Source organism: Petaurus breviceps, unplaced genomic scaffold, assembly GCF_028583685.1.
Source record: "Petaurus breviceps papuanus isolate PSGF00001 unplaced genomic scaffold, PetGlider_PUasm1.0 567, whole genome shotgun sequence".
In the NCBI taxonomy this organism is placed as follows: Eukaryota; Metazoa; Chordata; class Mammalia; order Diprotodontia; family Petauridae; genus Petaurus; species Petaurus breviceps.
The window spans coordinates 176110-197716 of record NW_027186383.1 but is presented as its reverse complement, the minus strand read 5'-3'; the positions used below and the strand labels follow the sequence as shown (position 1 = coordinate 197716).

At 45.3% G+C, this 21607-nt stretch overlaps 2 protein-coding genes across 4 annotated transcripts in view; one reads left to right on the top strand and one right to left on the bottom strand.

The window, feature by feature from the left end:
* The window catches only part of USP40 (ubiquitin specific peptidase 40), a 411887-nt gene that overhangs the window by 321793 nt on the left and 68487 nt on the right, over positions 1-21607 (bottom strand). The gene's annotated exons all lie outside the window — the stretch shown is intronic.
* Positions 12139-20097, top strand: SPP2 (secreted phosphoprotein 2). The gene is made up of 7 exons (XM_069103046.1): positions 12139-12196; positions 12277-12401; positions 14971-15093; positions 15580-15690; positions 16856-16907; positions 17819-17869; positions 20018-20097. Exons 1-7 carry the CDS (start codon positions 12145-12147, stop codon positions 20095-20097), a joined length of 594 nt encoding a protein of 197 aa, XP_068959147.1. The 5' UTR covers positions 12139-12144.

Sequence of the window (21607 nt, the reverse complement as noted above, 5' to 3'; positions counted from 1 at the left end):
TCAAATTACTTACTGTTTTTATGACCTTAGGTAAGCCATTCACCTCACTAAGCCTCAGTTTCCTCATCTGTAAAATCAGAAAGTTGGACTTAGAAGCTCTCTGAGGTCCCATCCAATTCAATATTTATGATCCTACATTTGCTTCTCTGTGTATGTGTTGTTCCTGCCAGTTTTTAACATTCCACAGGCACTTGGACTGTGGTTTGGACTCTCCACCTGTTGTCCTGTGTCCTTGATGTCTAACCTTTCTCCAGTCACACAAGTGGAGGGCAGCCTCTGAGTCTACTATGCCAAATCCCCTATTACACTGCTAAACTGGGTTCCCAGAGAGCAGCTGACCACTTTTCCCAGGGATCTAGGGGCAGCCTTGGGTTTAAGGGCAGTTCACCTAGCACTGTGGCTCACAGGTACCCACTGGTATGTTTCCTCATTGGTTATCAGTTGGCATCAATTAGCCAGCCAGACTTAATTAGCTGCTTGGCCTGACTATTGGCGGTCTGGTAAAAATAGCCAGTACAAAAGATCCCCTAAAAGTCTGGGACACACTCCCCTACAAGCACCAACAGTCCAAGGGGAGGTGGGCTCCAGGTTCATGTGCTTAGAGATCACAGGCAGCCAATTCACAGCTTGGGATTGGATGAAAGTTTTTTCCTCCCTCTGAGGTCTCCTCATGAAATTCTTCATCATTGTATAGCTTCTGCTGGGTTCCTGGGAGAGTCTGTTGCCTAAGGAAACATGTGTTTGGAGTTCCTGATAAAGAGCCTTCTACTGACTATCCCAGGGGCACAATCTCCTGACCCTTCAATATTCCAAAGATTAGCCTCTGGCCAAGGGGTAGATGAGCAGCCTCTCCTGCCCTGCCTCTCCTCCTGCCATGTGACTCCCTCTTGGAGAATTAGCTGGCCTCTTCTCCCATGTCCAGGCACTTGAAGGTATAGGTTTCAAACTAGCTTTCTTGTTTTACTTGAGATGCACAGGACATCAGTGAATCTCTTCAGACAGTCCCAGCACATTTCCTGCCTAACATAATTTCACTTCATTCAATGAATGAGTTTCATTTAATAATCAAAAGTGAGCATTATAAGATGACTAAAAATAAGCAGGGTCAAAAGCAGAGACAGAAGACACTCCCACCTTGACTCCTGTGTGGAGATGGGGTCTTACAGGTGGGGAATGCTGCATACATTTTCAGAGGTTTTGATATAGTGACTAGTTTAGTTTCTTTTTATTTCATTCTTTAAAAAGTATTATTGTTGTATGGGACAGCTTTCTGGTAGGGGGAGGGTTGCTGAGAGAGATTATGGTGATATTAAGAAAAAAGCACCAAAGGTATCAATAAAAATTATTTAAAAACAAAACCACCACCAATGGTGTGGAGAGTGGAATTATAGGCAATGTGGGAAGACCATGACCCATACTATCTGTGTGATGCCAGACAAGGAGTCGCTTTACCTGCCTCAGCCTCTGTTTCACCTTTAAAATGGTAACAACAATTCACAGTTGTTGCAAGGAACAAAGGAGATATGCGTCAAGTGCTTGGCAAAGGCTACAGGACTACCCCAAGTTGAGCATTTCCTTAGAGTAGGCAAAGCCCTGGATGGAGGCAGAAGGCCTAGTTTGGCTCTATGACCTCGGCCAAGTTCATTAACATCTCACAATCTCAGCTTTCTCATCTGCAAAATGGGACCAAGACTGATTGCTTTTTATACCTCACCGGGTGTTTTTCAGGAGAGCATTTTATGAACCTTAAGGAGCTCTAGAAATAAGAGTTCATAGGACCATCAACAGAGAGCTAGCAGGGCCCCCAGGGTTCATGTGGGTCTGCCCAGGCAGGGATTAAATGGCAGACTCAGGATGCCCATCTACGTCCCATGTTTCCGAGTTTTGTTCCCTTTCTCCTGTACTCCACCACCTCTTATGATGACAGCTTGAGCTGACCTGCTGATCTACAGAAGACTGAGTTATACATGAGGGCATAAACAAATGGGGAACTGAGCAGATCAGAGCTTATTTCAAGGGAGAAGGGTGCAGGCTGTATGAGCTTGAACCTTCTAAAAGAGAAATGCATAAAATCCGAAACACAGAGATGGTGGCTAATGTGCGACTTTCTGCAGCAAAGCTGAAAGAATCCAGCTGCTCCCTCTCCCCAGCCAGCCTCCCGAGATCATCATGGTAAAGAAGCCCCAAATAAGCAAAAAGAGCAAATGCAAATATTTAAGTTTCTAAGTCAACCTGTTTCGATGAAAACGAAGAGGGCACTTTTGCCAGAGAATCTGTTTGTTGGCTTTCTGAGAACAAGCAGTACTAGGAAATGCCCAGCAATAGCCCAAAGTCCACTTAACCCTAGCACTGAATCATGAAAGCCCTCCATGCTCTTGGCCAGGACTTTGAGCTCAACTTCAATGAGACCCCCTGGGCAACGCCAGCCACACAGAACATGTTGCACAGCCATCTAACACTGTGAAAAGGGCATGATCCTCTTCTTAGGTAAACCAAGATGGCTAAGGGAACAGTCACCAAGCCCCCCCACATCATGGAAACTAACAAACATGCAATAGCAGAAAAGGGCAAAGTGAGCCATCTTTACAGGAAAAAAATCACCTTTCTACACACACACACACACACTGCAATAAAAATGTCATATATAAAAATACACATCAACTCATGGATGATGAGAGAATAGAAAGAATATGAGATTTGACAGCAGAGTGGGCAATGCTAATTAATTGGCAGATTCTCAGAGGAATAGAACTTCCTAGATCAAGAACAAATACTCAAAAGTGGCAAAAACAAATAATAAAGGAAAGTCAAGACCAGCAGATCTGAAATATTTTTAAGATTCCAAACTAGTGATATTCAATGGAACTTAGCAAGACAACCTGAACATTGCTTATCTCCTAACAAAATATGAAAAAACTAAAAAAAAAAAAACCTCTGAGCAATGTATTTCAGTAAATCAGATATGAGTATGGTGAAGGGGACGTGGTAAGTTAATCACCTCACCCCACTAAAGCAACCTAACTACTCTAATCCTTTGAAACAAATGAAAAGTCCAACAGATGCAATTTCTGAGTAATTAATAATTAATTAGTTAGACTAGCTGATAATAAATTGAGATCAGTGGTCTCTTTGCATAACCAATGACCAAATCATGGAGATCACTGAATGTTTAAATACCTTTGAAAAAGGAGGTACCCCTGACAAGTGAAAATCAACCCTGATTGGTGAACAATTCATGAGGGGGTGGAATTTCAAATGGGGAGGTGAGCTGTAAACCTTCAGCTCCTGCTGAGAACATGGTTTGATCATGAGACTCTGCTGCCCCCCAACAATCTAGACAAAGGAATCCATCTGGATTGGATTGGATTCTGTGGTTGGTTTTCTCCTTCATGATCTGAGTTACCCTAAACTCTAATGGAAGAGCTATGGGACCATAGACTTGATGCTTTGGGGTTAGAATTAGATTAGATTCTGTTCACACTCAACAGAAGTAAGGTCTCCTAGTTGGGTAGGGTTCCCACTAAGATTGAGGCTCATGTTCCCAGAGAATTTGGGCAATCACATCTATCAACAATATCCTTCAGAGACTGACTGACTTGCAGGGACTGGTCCCTGAATGAGGAAATAGAATAAGACAATCTGCTATTAATATAATAGAAAATAATCATTTCTCTTACCTTATACCTTTGTCAGGTGAGAAAACCTCTATTGAATTAGTCTGTTAAGAGCATTGAACTAAGTGCAAACAAACTCAGATAATCAAAGTTCGGAAGGAAAAGAATGCTTGAAACCACTGGATGAATGAAATTATGTTACACAGGAGTGTACCAAGATTGGCTGAAGAAAGTCATGTCCAGTGAATTTTGGATCAAAGTGCAAACCAACGTAGAAGCTAGAATTTCAGTGCCTGACCAGATTCATGGGAGAAGCCATTCCAGCCAAAAACTTGCTACACACAAAAGATAATTCCCTGTATCACATAAAGGAGCCAAAAATAGAGGTTGCTAGAATCCATGGGACACAATCATGGAGAAACCATAAGTTTAAATCACCTAGAAATGTAGTCAACAAAATCTACAGTATCTGGGATTTGGAGAGGATTTTTGGAGCAATTCAGATGAACCATTTCACAAACCAAAAAGCTCCAAGTGAAATCACACTAGACTTTTTGCCAAGATGGAGAAATAAAAAGAGAAGCTAGTATGTAATTTCTGAAAAGTAATAGAAATTGTCACCACAAAAGAAAAGCAGAAACTAACCAACAGGAAATATAGGATACACACACACACACACACACACACACATGAACATGCATGCACATACACATGTATATACACCATAGATGTGTATGATGTATATTGGTGCATATTTAAAATATTATACATATATATATTTAAAATATCATTTTCTATGGGGGAAAACTAATACTAATACCTTCAGGCAGGGTTTTTGACATGTAAACTAATGACAAATTGATTATTGGCAAGTTAAATAGACATGAAAGTAAGGGATGACCAGGTGATGACTCTAGGGTTGTCATGGTGCAGACATCATTGCACACCTGCTTCAGCCTCATTACTTTCTGAGCTTTTTCCCAATCTCCACCACATTGCCTTCTGATGTTGTCAGTGTTTTTGCCTCTGTGGTTTCCTCCTCTGATTGGTGAGTTCATTCCCAGAGCCTCCATTTGAGGTTCTAATGCCAGGCATCACAATCTGGCTCAGTCCATGATTCCTTGCACCATTTCCCAACCTTTCTCCTTTCTCTAATTCCTTTCTCTCCACTACTTTTTGCTCTCTTTTATATGTTATCTTCCCCCTTTAGAATGTAAAACCATTAAGATCAGGGATTATCTTTTTGTTTGCTTGTTTTTGTGCCCCCAGCCCTGAGACCAGTAAGTGCTTAATACATGTTTTATCTACTTAAAATATATATTTGAAGTTCTATTTATAAGAGACTGTTTGAATAAATATTAGCTAGGAATAATGGGAAAGCCCCAGAAGTTGGCGACCAAACAAGTGCAAAAATCTGAAATGTATCCTTATATACCATAATTCAATGAAAGTAGTAATCACCAAATAAAATCACAATATAGTAGAAGGTTGATCCAGAGACCTCTAATGCATTAAATTATTACCTTTCTGCTTACTGGGTTTGTTCAAAGGAAGGAAAGACTGCTTCTAGCAATACCTGGAGGCAATACTTGAACAAAGCTTTGAATGATGTTTTAATCAATATAAAAGGGCATGGGAAATAAGGAAGAATTAGCAAAGGTATAACAGCCAGAAAGCATGGAGTGTGGATCAGTAACTGATTTGGGTTTGCTGGAACACCAGAAATAATTGAGGGTAGTGCACTGAGTATGCCAGATGAAAAACTTTCCTGTTCCTAGTTCATAGAATTTAACCTGGAAAAGCCTTAGTGATCACGTGGTATAATTCTGCCATTTTACAAATGAGAAAATTGAGAGCTCACAAAACTAGGAAGTAGCAACACTGAAATTTGAAGGCAAGTCCTCTGTCCTGAGTTATCCCACTTTCTTACCATCCAGCTCCTTCTTCATTCTAGCCCTAGGCAGCCTGGCATGGATCCTGAAATTACTACTCATTCCCAACATCCCCTATAGGAGCCAAGTATCTGGAGTCTGAAAACTGAAGGGAGTCTTGCAACTACAGCAAACTCCTTTTTGGTAGTCACTGAAACTCTTTAAAACCTTCCTCTAGCCAGCCATAACTTTCTTGTTGTTTAAAGAAAAACACAAAAACATTCTAGTTGGCTAGCATCTTTGTAAGAGTGAGGATATAGAAGTCTACACCTGAACCCCACTCCATTCACTAACTAGCTGGTTGACCCTGGGGAAAATGCTTCCTTCCCCTCTCTGGGAAAATGCAATGGTTTCGACAGTTAGCGCGACTCCTTTCTAGCTCTAGAATGCCATGGGCAGAAGAGGCATAAAGACCTAGAGTCCAAACCTTTGATTTTTTTCCCTTGTCCCCTTTCCCTTCCAAACATGGTCAAGCTCTGGAAAAGAAATCTTCTCAAAGGAAAATAGGGCCACACCCCACCTAGCAGTGCCTTCTGGCAAAGCCCTGACATGGGTGGGAAGGGGGCCTTCTTCTTACTTTGTAACTAATTCTATTTAGTACTTCTTCCTTCAGAAAACAGAGAAAGAGTGATGACCAAGCTCTCACTGGCCCCTGGGTAGTGCAAAGTCAGCATTGGAGAGATTCTTGCATGATGAACAGAGAATAATGGGAGATGATTTACATCTTAAATGGAAATGTGCTTTTTAAATATCCAAATTTCAATCATAAAGAGAAACGACCATTTAGCACAAGGAAGGCTTGATTCCTGGGAGTGAAAGAATTCATCTGCAAATTCTTATCTTCAGTCCTTTCATTTTCTCTGCTCCTAAATAGTGCATCTCTGCTTATTGTGGAGATGAAATTGGGCACAAAAAATTCCCTGGAATTTGTGCAATTGAGGCTGACTGATGAGGGAGCCAACCATGGCTCAGTGCTTGGCTTGGAACAACCAATTAGTTTTTCATTTTCTTGAGATGTATGGATGACATGTGTAGTGCCCCTCTACCTACCTGTAATCCCAGACTGCTTACTACTGGATGGGGAGTTTTTCTCTGAATATGAATGTGTGGATGCACGTGTGTGTGCACAAACACACGTGTATACATATACACATAATATACTTGACAGATATTGATTGAGTTTTGTATATGTTCGAGGCACAGAATGAATGTACTAAGGTGAATAATATTTGACGTTTCCTTGGCGTTCACAGTCTGGAAGAGAGACGAATGCTAATGTATGACATCAGTCCCCACAGAGGGCCTTGTTGGCTGTGTGACTTGGGTGCAGCTCTCCCTACAGCTCTATGAAGACATCAGGTCAGGGAAGAGTCAAGATGGCTTAGTAGAAACAGGACTTCCATGCAGCTCCTGCTTCCACCTCCTCCAATTCATATTAAAGATGACTCTAAACAAACTTTGGAGCTTCAGAACCCACAAAATGACAGAGAGAAGCTAACATCCCACTAAAGACAACCTGGCACTCTGGGAGCCAAGCCCAGCCCCACACAAGCCCAAGGTTTTAGCCTCAGGGCAGCCACAACCAGCCACCGACTGGAGGGACTTCGGATCACCAGCAGCTGTGGTGATTTGAAGAATTATCAACCCATAGATGCTACAGACAAAGTGAGAGGTCAGTGCAGTGTGGACTTTGGGAACCGGGAGTGTGGGAGTGCAGTCCAGCCTTTGCCCCCTGGAGGAAGAAGCAACTGAGGTGCCACGGCCGTGCAGCTGCTGCCATGTGGCTGCTTCAGAGCTCCTGGCCTGCCGATTGTAGGGGGACCAAGTGACCAGTCTGAGGTGTAATCACTCTTGCTTTAACTTGCTTGGATCTGGATTGCTCTCTAGGGTGGAGATCCTGGGGTACATGATCAGTTTGCCAGAGCATGGGGAGGCTTCAGAGAAGGCTACCAAGTAAAAGCTCCAGCAGCTGAGAATTGAGCAAATTGAGACAAAGCCCCCCTCTCTAGTAGCAGAGTTCTACTGTGGCAAAAAGCTCAAAAGTCAAGTAATTGAGTGGCAACATGAGCAAGCAAAGGAATCAAAACAAGCACAGGAATCTGATATTAGTCTCCTATTTTAGGGACAAAAAGGATCAAAGCATGGAACAAGAAGAAGACAATGAAGTCAGAACGCCTGCACCAAAAGCTTCCAAGAAAAATATGAGCTGGTTACAGGCCATAGAGGAGCTTAAGAAGGATTTTGAAAACCAAATAAGAGATGTGGAGGAAAAATTGGGAACAGAAATGAGAATGATGCAAGAAAATTATGAAATGAGTGTCAACAACCTGACTGAAGAAAATAATACCTTAAAAAATAGACTAACTCAAATGGCAAAAGAAGCTCAAAAAGGCAATGAGGAGAAGAATGCCTTAAAAAGCAGAATTTGCCAGATGGAAAAAGAATCTCAAAAGCTCACTGAAGAGAATCATTCCTTCAGAATTAGATTGGAACAAATGGAAGCTAATGACTTTATGAGAGATCAAGATACTATTAAACAGATCCAAACAAATGAAAAAATAGAAAGCAATGTGAGATATCTCATTGGAAAAACCACTGACCTGGAAAATAGATCCAGGAGAGATAATTTAAAAATTATTGGACTACCTGAAAGCCATGATCAAAAAAAGAACCTAGAAATTATCTTTCAAGAAATTCTCAAGGAAAACTGCCCTGATGTTTTAGAGCCAGATGGCAAAATAGAGGTTGAAAGAATCCACCTATCACCTCCTTAAAAAGATCCCAAAAAGAAAACTCCTAGGAATATTATAGCCAGGTTCCAGAGTCCCTAGATCAAGAAGAGAATATTACAAGCATCCAGGAGGAAACAATTTGAATATTGTGGAAACACAATCAGGATAACACAGGATCTGGCAGCTTCTACACTGAGGGATCAAAAGGCTTGGAATATGATATTCCAGAGGTCAAAGGAGCTGGGATTAAAACCAAGAATCACCTACCCAGCAAAACTATCATGTTTCAGGGGAAAATATGGTCATTCAGTGGAATAGAGGACTTTGAAGCATTCTTTATGAAAAACCAGAGTTGAATGGAAAATTTGACATTCAGACACAAGAAGCAAGAGAAGCATGAGAAGGTAAACGGGGAAAAGAAATCATAAGGAACTTATCAAAGTTGAACTATTTACATTCTACATGGAAAAATGATCATTGTAACTAATGAAACTTTTCTCAATATGAGAATAGTTTAAGGGAAAATAAATAAACAAATATATATATATATATACATGTCTATATAGGAGGGTATATGGGCATATGAATACATATGTGAATGTGTGTATATATGTTTACAGGTATACATAGATAGAGGGCACAGGACCAATTGAATAGGAAGGGATGATACTTAAAAGATGAAATTAAGAGGTGAGAGAGGAATATAATGAGAGGAGATGGGGACAGACAGAATGGGGTAAATTATCTCATATAGAAGAGGCAAGGGAAAACTGTTACAGTGGAGGAGAAAAACAGGAAGGCAAAAAGGGAATGAGTCAACCTTATTCTCATTGAATTTGGCTTAGGGAGGGAGTGACATACACACTAAATAGGGTATCTCACCCTAGGAGAGTAGGGGAGAAGAGGATGAGATGGGGAATGATGGAAGGGAGGGCAGGTTTGGGGGAGTGAAGTTGGAAGCACCCACTTTTGAAAAGAGATAGGATCAAAGTATAGAATTGAACAAGTGGGGGTGGTATGTGATAGAGGGAAATATAATCAGTCTTTCACAATATACCCACTATGGAAATGTTTTGCATAGCTACATATGTACAACCTATATTGAATTGCTTGTCTTCCCAGTAAGGGTGGGTGACAAGGGAGGTAGGAAAAGTATCTGGAATTCAAAGTTTTAAAATCAAATGTTTAAATTTATTATTATAATAATGATTGGGGATAATTTAGGGCAGATTGGGGGGAGGAGATATTCAGTAGGATTGCTGTTTTAGGGTAGTGGGTAGGCTAAAAATGGTGAGAAAATTTTAACTCAAATTCTTGTGTAAATGAATGATGTAAACTAAAAAAGAAAAAAAGAAATCAGGTCACTGTAGCCATTGCTCAGGGACGCAGTGTAATACCCACATTTCCCACCAGGTGGCACTCTGCCTATGCTACAACCTTGTCACTCTTGGAAAACATAGGGGATGGACTTTCTCTAAGAGGTCGAAGCTTCCTCACTGGTACCCAAAGGGTGATTGCCCAGAAAACAGTCCGATCTTCCACCAGCTCCCCCACACGATGGTTAGAGTGCTCTGAGTCCAGCCCCTCCCCTGTTGGGTCTGAATATAATCTAGGAGATGGAAAGACTGTTGCTGAAACATTAAACCCTAAAATCTCTGACTTCAGAATTCAGCCCCCACCCCCAGCCCATCCTTGGCTTCTCCTCTCTCAGTTCCCAAATTCAAAGACGTCGAGTGTTTGGTTATACGGGCTGTTTCCCATAGAATAGAGTGAAGGAAGCTCCTCCAGATACTTTTCTTCTTCAGAGACGCTTGCCTCCGATAAGGTCCTGGCCACTCTGTTATTCCTCACAGATCTTCTGCATGAAGAGAAAGTTTGATGACATGGACTTGGCCCATAGAAAGGAATGGGTGAAAGCTGTGTGTGCGCCTCATCTCCACATCACGGACTAAAAGAGAAAGTCAGGAAAGATGGCGGGCCTCCTGCACCCCCATCCCCAGGCTCCTCCCCCCTGTACTGGGGCCTTTCGCTGGCTTCTGGCTATGGCTCGTTGTGGGCTTTGGGAGTTCATGGAGAGAGAAGTCATTTCTACCTTGGGGGATTAGAAACCTTCATGAGGCTTTGGTATGCAGGGAAATCACTCTGGGAGATCTGACCTGCTGAGAAACCTTGTTGGTAATGATGCTTCTAAGGGAAGGAAGGAAGGAAGGAAGGAAGGAAGGAAGGAAGGAAGGAAGGAAGGAAGGAAGGAAGGAAGGGGAGAACCTTCTAAGCCCCCATCCTCCTTCCCATTAAGCCTTTTCCAAACCTTTAGGAACATTTGGCAATAAAGTCCTAGAAATAAAGGACGCCCAGTCTCTCCCCAGGAACCCCATCCTCTCCCTCTCCCTCCCTTTCTCTCCCATATGCACACCTTGAGAAAGGAGTGAAACAAAATGAGTGAATCACAGGCTAACTCCAGAACCTATGGACTACTTTGGTGAAATTATGATCCAATGGAAGCCTATAAATCCAAAATAGTTCAAAGCTCATATCAAAATTATCTCAGATACATGTGTTCTATGTGAAGAGTCACAAGACCAAGAATTCGACAAGCTCCCAAGCATAAAAGGAAGAAAAGAGAGAAGAAGAGAAATGGATTGATACCCTTTGCAAGATTGGGAAGGGAGCGGGAGATTCTGAGAACCAACCCCCAAAAGATGTACCATAGGAGACATTCAACACCCAAGGCCTCAATACCAGCCAGCAGGGAAGAGAATAGGAAAAAGGCTATGGGCTATTTACAGAAAAGAGAAAGAAATTGGGGATAATTTGACTGCTTGGCCAGAGACTCCCAGGAAAGAAGAAAAGAGGGAGGAACTGTATCTTCACATACTACATGGGAAGCCCACGTTCCTCCCTTAGCCAGAGTCTTTGAGACAGCTTGGTGAAGGGCCTAGAAGTCTAGGCTTAAAGTAAGGCAGACCAGTTCAGCTACTACCTCAGACACTTGCTAGCAGCTGCCAAAGGCAAGTCTTCTTGTGCCTAAGGGTATGTCTCTGTACTTTTCTAGGCTGGTCTCCAGGTAATGTATACTGAGTCAATTGTCAGACCCAGCCTTGAACCTACTGGAGTCTGGCAGGATCAGTCAGAGAGTGCTTTCTTCTAACATATACTCAAGAACCCACACCATGATCTAACATCCCAGGAAGACTTCAGTAAAAACATTCTCTCAGCGACTGGTACCATGGGAAAAGTCCTGGAATTAGAGGACTGTGTTCAAATTCTGCCTCCAGCACTAACTTTTTTTTTTTGCTTTTTGGAGGGCAGTTGGGGTTAAGTGACTTGCCCAAGGTCACATGGCTAGTTTTTATGTTAAGTGTCTGAGGTTGGACTTGAACCCAGGTCCTCCTGACTCCAGGGCTGATGCTCTTTTCATTGCACCACCTAGCTACCCCAACACTAACTTCTTATGTGATGATGAGTAAGCGACTTCTCTCTGGGCCTCCATTTCCTGGGCATCAAATTGGCTTGGCCTGTCCCCTTCAGTTCTCACTCTAAGATCCTGTACTACTGTCCTTGATTCCTAGTGCTTGGTCAGGGAGCTGCCGAATTCTCCCTCTGAGGTCAAAACTCCAAAGGCCGCTCCATACTGTAACATTTTCACAGAGAAAGGCTTGGCAACAAATATTTGCTCCTGGATCAATGGTTTCTGTTTGAGCTGAGCTGTTTGCTGAAAAGCGGTGACATGGGCCCTGGAAAATTCAGGGGTAAGACGGCATTGTAAAAGCCACTTTCCTCTCCAGAAAAACTAAGCCTTGGGAAGCCCCACAGGAAAAGCCCCTTTGGGTCTCCATCCAGCTTGTATGTCCTGGGAAGAAGGTAGCCATGGAGGTCTTGGTGATAATTACTCTGGCCATGAACATCTGGTCTTGTTCAGGTAGGATGCCTTGAATGGAAGGGGAGGCCTCTTTGTGACTCCCCATCTTCATGAGGACTTGGCATCTTTCCATGATTCAGGTTTCCCTGTGTATGACTACGATCCGGCCATGATGAGGGAAGCTCTCAGGGCCTCAGTTGAAAAAGTGAACTCCCAGTCTCAAAGCCCAAATTTGTTCCGGGCATACAAGAGTTCAGTTAAAAGAGTAAGTAGATTGCTTAAGGGGTCTTGTGTTGGGTTTTATTGGGGGGGAGTGGGTTTCCTACATTACAATTTCCTTTTTGTCAATTTTGTCATCTTTAAAGATAATTTTAAATCCAGAACAGCCTCTGATTGTGTGTACATGTGTGTTCATGTGTATGTGTGTGCATGTGCGAGCATGTATGAGTGTGTGTGCATGTGTGTACATGTGTGTGCATGTGCAGGGATGTGTACGTGCCTTGTGTGCATATGTGTGCTTGTGTGAGCCTTGTGCACGTGTGTGTGCATGTGTGTGCAGTGTATGTGTGTGACTGTGTGTATGCACACATGTGCCTTGTGCGTACGTGCATGTACATGTGTTTGTGGGTGTGTGTGTGCACGTGTGCATGTGTGTGCACTGTACGTGTGCATGTGTATGTGCCTGTGTGTGTGTGTACACAATTTGGGCCAGTCCTGGGCTTTCCTCCCAGGGAGGACTTCCTCCACCAGTGCTGATGGGCACCTTTTCTGCAGCTTAGAGCCCCAGTGAGTGGCCTGAGTGTGCCCGGGGTCACCCCACCAGCGTGTGTCAGAGGCAGGTCTTCCTGACTCGGGGCCAGCTCTCCACTCACCAAGGCAGATGCCTCTCCCTTGATGCTTCATCCTGTAGAATTGCAGGCCCACTTCCCCTTCCTGACCCTCATGTCCCTTTCTTCTCTTTCCTATCGCCTAGAGATCACGCCTCAGTGATTGGACTCAATCTGGGTGGCTCTCAGTAAAAGGGGGGGAGGGGACTACATGAAACAGATCAATAACAAGGTGATACAGGGAAGAACTTTTCTTACTGTTAAGGTGTCCAGGGGAGGCTAGGTGGCTCAGTGACTAGAGCCCCAGCCATCCAGTCAGGAGGACCTGAGTTCAAATCCGGCCTCAGACACTTGGCACACTTACTAGCCATGTGACTTTGGGCAAGTCACTTAACCCCAGTTGCCCGCCTTCCCCCTTACAAAAAGAAAAAAAAAAGCATCCACAAATTAAATTCAAGAAATGAAAGCTCCCTTGAGATAATGAGACCCCTGTCATTGGACTTATTGAAATAGAAGCTCAATGAAAGATTGTCTGGGATGTCATAGAAAAGATTCACAAAATGGACAAGGGAATGGACCAAATGACCCTGAAGGTCAGAGCTGGGAGAGGCAAGCTAGTCCAGCTCCTTCATTATAGAAATAGGAAGCTGGGCCCAGTGAGTCAGAGTCAGTGGTACAGCCCAGGCTGGGGCTCTGGGCTCCCCCATCCATGGCATGTTCTATGTCACCCCCAGCTTGTGGCACCACACACATGCAGAAGCCAGAGCCGTGAAAGGTCACCCTCATGCAGGGATGAACACAAGGCAGCATCTCTCACCTCCACACCTTTGCGTTGGCTGTCCCCCTCCCTGGACTGTCCTTCTCCCTCAGTTCTACCTCTTAGTTTCTCAGGCTTCCTTCAAGGATCAGCCCAAAAGCTGCCTTTGGCTCCCAGAGGCTCTTCCTGGTCCCTCCAATGGCTAATGCCTCCCCTTCCATCAGAGAGACATGTGTGTGTCCATATGTACCATAGATACACCAGGGAGATATGTATAAACACTCCCATGCGTCTGCCTACATCGAGTGCGTGCCTAGCGTTCACATGTGGTCTCCTCCATTAGAATGTGAGACAGACCCTTGAGAATAGAAACTATTGTTTTGGTTTTTCTCTGTATCTCTAGCGCTTAACACAGTCCTTGCTATACAGTAGGTGCTTAATAAATGCTTGTTGCCTGTCTGGCCTTCCATTCAGTGCTTGCATCAAAATCAGGAAGCCTCTCAGGTTATCCTAGTTTCCGATCTTTAAGAAAGACTGAGAAGGAAGCAGAGGGGTTATGGGCAGAAAACCAGCCTCCAATGGCTGACATTCCGCCTCTGACCCACTTCTGTGGCATCCAACCCAAGGCACTCACCCAGCCTCTGCATGCCCAGGCAGCTCTGGAAGAGCCTCAGTCCAAGGGCTCATATTGGTCTTCATTGCTGAAGGAAAGTTTCTCACTGGGAGATCCATGCACCAAGGAAATCTGATCAGACTGACTCAAAAAAATTATTTAAAATCAGAAAGCTTATAACTAGTGTTAGACCAAATGCTGGTGAGGGGGAGAAGTTCCTTAATGTTCACATTGTATATAGCAGAGCTACCAGCCTGGGTGGGGCTAGATAACTCAGGGAGGCTCAAATCACTCTGTAAATGTCCAGTTTGCCTTTCTCTCTCGAGGGAGTTACTGGCTAACTAGGAAGTTACGGGATTTCCAGAATATGACAACCAGTCAACAGGCATTAATTAAGGACTTTGTGTGTCAGGCACTGACGGGAAACAGAAAAACAATGCGACAGAGCCTGGCCTCAGGGAGCTTCCAGTCTATCTGGGAAATAGACATACAAGTAGAAACAAAATAAATACAATGTATTGGAAGGAAGAGGAAATGGAAGCAACATGGGTGTTTCTAGTCATCTCAGCGCAACAATGTAGCCAGCAGGGAGCTAACTGTCCCCTCATTGGCTCCTGTGCTAATTCCCTTCCCCAAGGTCAACTTTGTGAATGAGAATGATTTGACCATGGATATAGACTTCAGGATCCGAGAGACTGAATGTAGGAAAGAGTCTGGAAACCTGCCGAGTGCCTGTGATTTCAAAATGGGCTATTATGTGGTAAGCCACCCTGTCCCCTGGTCTGCTTGGTCAAACCCATCCTGCCAGCGAACACTGCTGTTCCTCGTGGGCTCAAGAGTTCACCCACAAGAATCAGATACCCAGAGAGCTGAAAGCAAAGGCAGCTTGCCTGGAAAGGGGGCTGGACACTCAAAGCAGGCATCTGCACTGGCACATCCTGGGTACTGGAAAGCCTTGTAGAGCCTTTGCCTCGCATGTACTCTCATGGTCGGGGGGGGGGGTGACTTACATATGACCACACACACACACCAAGCCCACATAGAAGGGAGCTGAAAAGGGGAGGAGGAGTGAATTGGGGGTCAGGGACCTGCTCAGGGGAAAGGTGGACACATCTGGACACACAGAGTTAGAAGAGGGGGTAGCCTTCCTCATGGAGAGCATTGTCTTTCTGGGAGGGGTTTCCCTTCTTTTGGTAGAGACCAACAAGTTCAAGGCCCCACCCTTTTTTCTGTCCATGTTTGATAGCCAACAGCGTCCTGCAGAAGCACAGTCGAGATCTCCACTGAGCAGGTGCAGAGAGTGTGGGTGCGCTGCCACCGAGCCTTGCCCAGCTCCGATTCCAGCAGCAGTGAAGAGGTGAGCCAGAGTGGTCCATGCAGCTTACCAGGGCTGGGAATGACACAGCTGAATCCATATAAATGCTTGTTGGCCAGTCTGACTCTGAAAAGGCACCATATCATGGCCCAGACACAGCGAACCACAGCCCCTCCCCAGACCCCAGGACTTCACATGCGGTACACACAGCCCCACACTGCTGACTGACATCAGCCTTAACAGCCCCGCCCCAAAGGTCATGCAGACAGAAGGCCTGATTTCTTTCCCAGCTCTCTTGCTATCTGCCCACCTTATAACAAACACCTTTAGCATCCATTGGCAGGTTTGCATATGCCCAGGCCGAGCTGGGGAGAGTACTTGCCTCTGATGTCTAGGTAGCAGTCCTCCTATGCTCAGATGCCCATGCCTCAGCTCCTTTCCTGATTACACAGAATTCCTGGTCCACACCAGCCTCTGCCTGCAGATCCTCCAAGTGGAAGGCTCCTGCCCCTCCAGAGGCTCCCGGTTCACTTTGGGACAGCTCCAAGGGTCAGGCAGCTCTGCATGACTGATATCCATCTGCCCCTGGTTCTGCCCCTGGGGCCCAGCCAAAGGAGCCTCCCCGCCCTTCCCTCTGTATGACTGGGGCTCAATACAGATCCCTTCTACTGAGTCCTTTCCCAAGCTTCTGCATAGCCTGGAGGGATGCCCCTCAGTTCTTGAAGTTTGCCCCACAGAGTCTGAGTCCTGGGAGGGGCTGTGCACCTCTTGCCAGGACTCTCACAGCTGAGTCTGAGGTGGCTCATCTCACACAACCACAGGGGCTGCTCTGCATCATTCCCCATACAACACACTAAGCCGTTAAGGTTTGGTTCTTCCTTGGGGAGGAGACCCAACCAGAGACATCTCTGATCCTTGAGACAAAAATGTTATAACTTGGCCTGGGGATAATATCTGCCAAAGGTCTCAGTTATAATACACTGCCTTGCCCCCCCCCCCAAAGGCCTCCTGCAGCCTGGGAGAGCTCCACTGGCTGGGGCTGTGTGTGTGTGAGAGAGAGAGAGGTGGGGGAGGGAAAGAGGGAAGGAGAGGAGAGAGAGAGAAGAAGAGAAAGAGAGAGAGAGAGAGATTGAGAGAGAGAGAGAGAGAGAGAGAGAGAGAGAGAGAGAGAGAGAAGATCTCTCTCCTCGTTTCTGCCTTTGTCTAGATTTTTGGGGGCAGACAGGGATCATACGACTGGAGAAGCCATTACCTGAGAGGTAAGCAAGGATTTGGGGGTCTGGGGTGATGGTCTCCAGGAGATCACTGTGATACCTTTCTGACAAGGAGACTACAAAACCCTTTTACTTCAATGGTTTGTCCTTTGTGTGATTGTGAGTGTCAGGGTCAGAAGGGACCTCACATGCCATGCAGTCTTGCCCTTATCTGACCCTCTCCTCTACACTACCATCATCAACCCAAGCATTTCTAAAGCCCCCAGAGGCTTATGAGGCACTTTACAGACAGTATTTTATCTAATCTGATTCTCAGGTGAAACAGGTTCTCTTATTATCCCCATTTTACAGAAACTAGGAGGGTCCTACAGTGAGTGTCTAATCCCAATGCCCCAATAGGGAAGCTAAAGGGCACCATAGTTCACATAGTGCCAAGCCTAAAGTCAGAAAGACTTATCTCTGTGAGCTCAAATCTGCCCTCAGACACTCACTAACTCTGTGACCCTGGGAAAGTCACCTAATGCTGTTTGCCTCAGTTTCCCCATCTGTAAAATGAGCTGGAGAAGGAAATGGCCAACCCCTGCAGTATCTTTACCAAGAAAACCTCAAACTGGGGTCGTGGAGAATCAGACTCAACACAGCAATAACCACCCCTTTCTCCTGATCCTGCCCTTGAGCTCAAAGCAGGTAGGTGCTGCCCTGGATTGGTCCAGGGATTTCCTCACTGGAAACTTGACACACAGATGATTAAAAGAAAATTGGTGACCTTCCTGAAGGCAAGGAGCCTTTCATCTTTTCCTCCATAGCCCCAGTTCCTAGCCCAGTGACCAAAGCTCAAAAGGACTTTACAAGGCTCTATATCAGGCCCATCATGTCAGTAGCCTGATGAGGAGAGAGACACATCTCTGAGAAGGTGGAGTGGCTTTGGGCCAATGGTGACAGTTCCTGTTTTGCAGATGTAGACAGTGATGAATCCAGAAGTGGGCCGCTCTATCAGAGGTCACTGGGTAAGTTACTGTGTGCTCTGCCATGTGACAAACATGTCTGACCAATGGGCCTTCTGATGGGCCAGAACTCTGGGTGGGCCTGGTGCCAAGAGACATGAAGCCCTGACACTAGTTTGTGATTGACTTACACAAAGGGGAGAGGAAGGGCGGCCTACAATGGCTTCCTAAATCTCCTCTTCAAACAGCCTCAGGTCTGCTGAAGTTAACCTTGACCTTGTCCAAATCCCAGCTTGTCCTTGCATAATCTTGGGCAGTCGTTTAACATTTCTGAGCCTTGGTTTCCTTGTGTGTACAATGAAGTGGGTGGGGGTGACCAGATGTGCTCTAAGACCCTTCTAGCTCGAGAATCCCAAGAACTCTCTGGCATCCCATGAGACCAGCAGCATCTTCAGTCACATCTGTGTCTTCCAGATCTTCTCCTATCTTCTTTTACCTCCTTCCTCTAGGCCACCAGGCAAGATTTGCTTGGCTCTAAATTTGGTCAGGAGGCCCCTGTTAGCAGATCCCTTTGCAAATCGTCACAAACCAACAAGGAATCCAAATTAAAATGAATACTGATCTATCATTTCATTCTCAAATCCCATGAAATATGGTTGCATGAATTCGGATTTCACTATTATGGTGATAAGTAGGTGAAGTATGGTCATTAGTTCCATCCCAGTGCCTCAATATCCCTCTACCAAGGCACATGGGTGACCATCCACACTCTACCCTCTCACACAGGGCATGTCGATACCTACTCTCACCCTGTAGGCTGATTGGTTCCCTCCAACCTGCTTTCACCCTGGCATTTCCAAGTTCCCAGAGAAGGGTCACCACTATGGTTACCCTCAAACTCTTTCAGAAGCTGAGGGATGTTCCTGTGGTAGAGGGAATATATTTCCGTTCTGGAGCCCCTACCAATGTCTCTATTTACACAAACCAGTCACTAACAGTGATGATACTTTTAGAGTATGGCCATTTACTTAACAATAAAGCAAAAGAAGCAATGACATGTTACATATTATCATTAATATGTTACATGTGTCCTAAACTAAATATATTAGAATTAATGAAGCAAAAATCAGTATAACATAATCCACACATAAACCTAACACATGCTCTCCCACCAATCCATTCAGTATCTGTAAGAAAAAATGAACTCACACAGAAATGTGGAAAAAAAACACCTGATGGAGGAAAATGCAGGTGCTAGAGTAAGTCCCAAGTCTGGAGCTGTGAGCTTCAGTGCCCTTTTTCCGCCTCCCCCACTACCTGTAGCAGTTCTGTGGTGAACATAACTTCTGTGCCAAACAACCATTTCTGCTGCTGAGTGGATCCATGCTGTGTTACTCTTCAACAGCAACCACAGTTTCCATCCCTTTTAGCTCCAAACTTAACTGAGGCGGCTCCAAAATCTCTTGACTTTTTTCCTTCTCTTCTTTCTGGGGTCCAATTCTGGGCCCCACCTTAGATTGTGATCTCATCTTCATTCCATAATCAGGCAAATTATATTTGTGCCTAAACCATAAAAGTTCTGGTGGCCACATCATTTCAGCATCCTACAGCTTGCCACCTTGAAAAGGCAACACCCGTTCCAGGACCATCACCCCGAGTAACTATTTCTCGTAGAACTCTGATCAAAGCAAGCTTAACGGCCACAAACTGCTCCTTGTGAAAGAGCAGAACCATAAAGAGGCATTGCACTTACGATACCTGTTGGACCCATCACCTGATCCTCTCATGGCTCAGAAGCCCACATACCTGGGGCTGTTTTCATGAGAGTCGTAATGATGATTTCGAGCTGAAAGGGAACTTGGAGGCTGAGGAGTCCAACCCTGGCATTTCACAAACAGTAGCACAAACAACTTGCCCGAAGTCAAGTATGTGCCAGAGCCAGGATTAGAACCCAGGTCATCTGACTCCAAACTCAGTCTTCTTAGAGCGAGTGCTAACTCACCTTTTTAAGCAAGGTTGTAGATATCATGGCTAGGAAATAATAAAACTCTAAAAACCAGATCAGAGCAGTCCTCCTTGTGAGAGCTTCTGCTCCTCGGAAGAGTTTCACCTACTCAAAATGTGTGGCCATCACTCAAAGCAAAGCTGAAATTCCTCATGCTTAAAACCTGGGAGCAGCCAGCACTTAAGTGTCTCCACTCTCTTTTAAAGGCATCCGAGATGTGGAGGTGTTTCCACCCCGAAGCAGAAGACGCCAGAACGATTGGAATCGATACAGTGTCTTTGAATAGTAATAGTGAGGTAAGTGAACTCAGTGGAATGTCTTGGGCTTTTGTGTCCAACCAGCGCGTGGGAGACATGTGAATGCCACGGACTTTTAGGACTGATTTCTTTTTCATAAGCCTGGAGGCAGGGGAAGAGGTTACAAATTCCAACCACGCTTTCTTCTACATGCCCCTACCTGACCATCACCACAGTTGAGCAAGACCAGTGAGGTCAGGGAAGATAAAGTCTGGTAGAGGCTGGATGGAAGACAGGTCCCCAAACCAGGTTTTACTGAGAATGACCCCTGGTTACCTAAGTGATTCATTCGAGCTGGATGCTTTCTGACTTCTCTGCAGCCTTTTTCTCTACTCCACAATGCTCTCTTCTCTCCAGGTCTCTGTGACTCTGTCCTGGTTCTCCTTTACCTATCTGACCATCCCTTCTCAGTCTCCTGTGCTGTGCCCCCTAACCATAGGTGTCCCCCCCAAGGCTCTGTCCTGGGCCCTCTTCTCTTCTCCCTCTTCTTAGTTCATTTGGGGATCTCTTCAGGATTCAATGGTCATCTCTATGCTGATGATTCTCAGACAGACTAATCCAGGCTTAACCTCTCTCCCAAACCCAGACTCACATCTCCAGCTGCCTATTAGAAATCTCTAGCTGGATGTCCCTCACCATGCCCCAAACTGAACCCATTCTCTTTCCCCAAAACCCTCCCCCTTTCCAAGCTTCCCTGTTACTGTTGAGGTCACCACCATCCTCCCAGTCAGCCAACCTTGCAGCCTAGGGGCCATCCTGCATACTTTACTGTTTCTCAGCCGCTATCCCCCCATATCCAATCTGTTGTAAGGTCTGTTGATTTTCCCTTTGTAACACCTCTCATGGCCTCCCCTCCTCTCTGATCCTAGGAAAGGTCATCATCATCCCACACTTGGACTTGCAGTAGCCGAGCGGTTGGCCTCTTTGCCTCCTTGCCTCCCTCCACTCAGCATCCAAAAATGCTCATCTGGCCATGTCACCTCCATGCTCAACTCCCTGTCCCCTCTAGGATCAAATATGAAACTGGCTGACATTCAAAGCCCTTCATAACCTGCCCCCTCCCACTTCTCCAGTCTTCACACACCTTACTGCCCAACACATGCTCCTCAATCTAGTGACCCTGAGCCTGGCTGTTCCATCTCCTGACTCTGGCTCTGCCCCTTCCCTCCCCCATACCTGAAATGCTCTCCCTCCTCATCTCTGCCTCCGGGCTCCCCTGGATGCCTTGAAGGTCTAGCTACAATGCATCTTCTACTGGCAGCCTTTCCACCCTCTGATTCTGGTACCTTGCCTCTGCTCAAGCCTGAATAGAGCTTGTTTGTACTATTTGTTTGCTTGAGTGCCCCCCCCCTTAGACTGGGAGCTCCTTGAGGGCAGGGACTGGCTTTCATCTTCCATGTATCCCCAGCCCTTAGTGGGTATTTGATAAATGCTGATTGATTGGTCACATGCATGTGTGTGTGTGTGTGTGTGTGTGTGTGTGTGTGTGTGTGTGTGTGT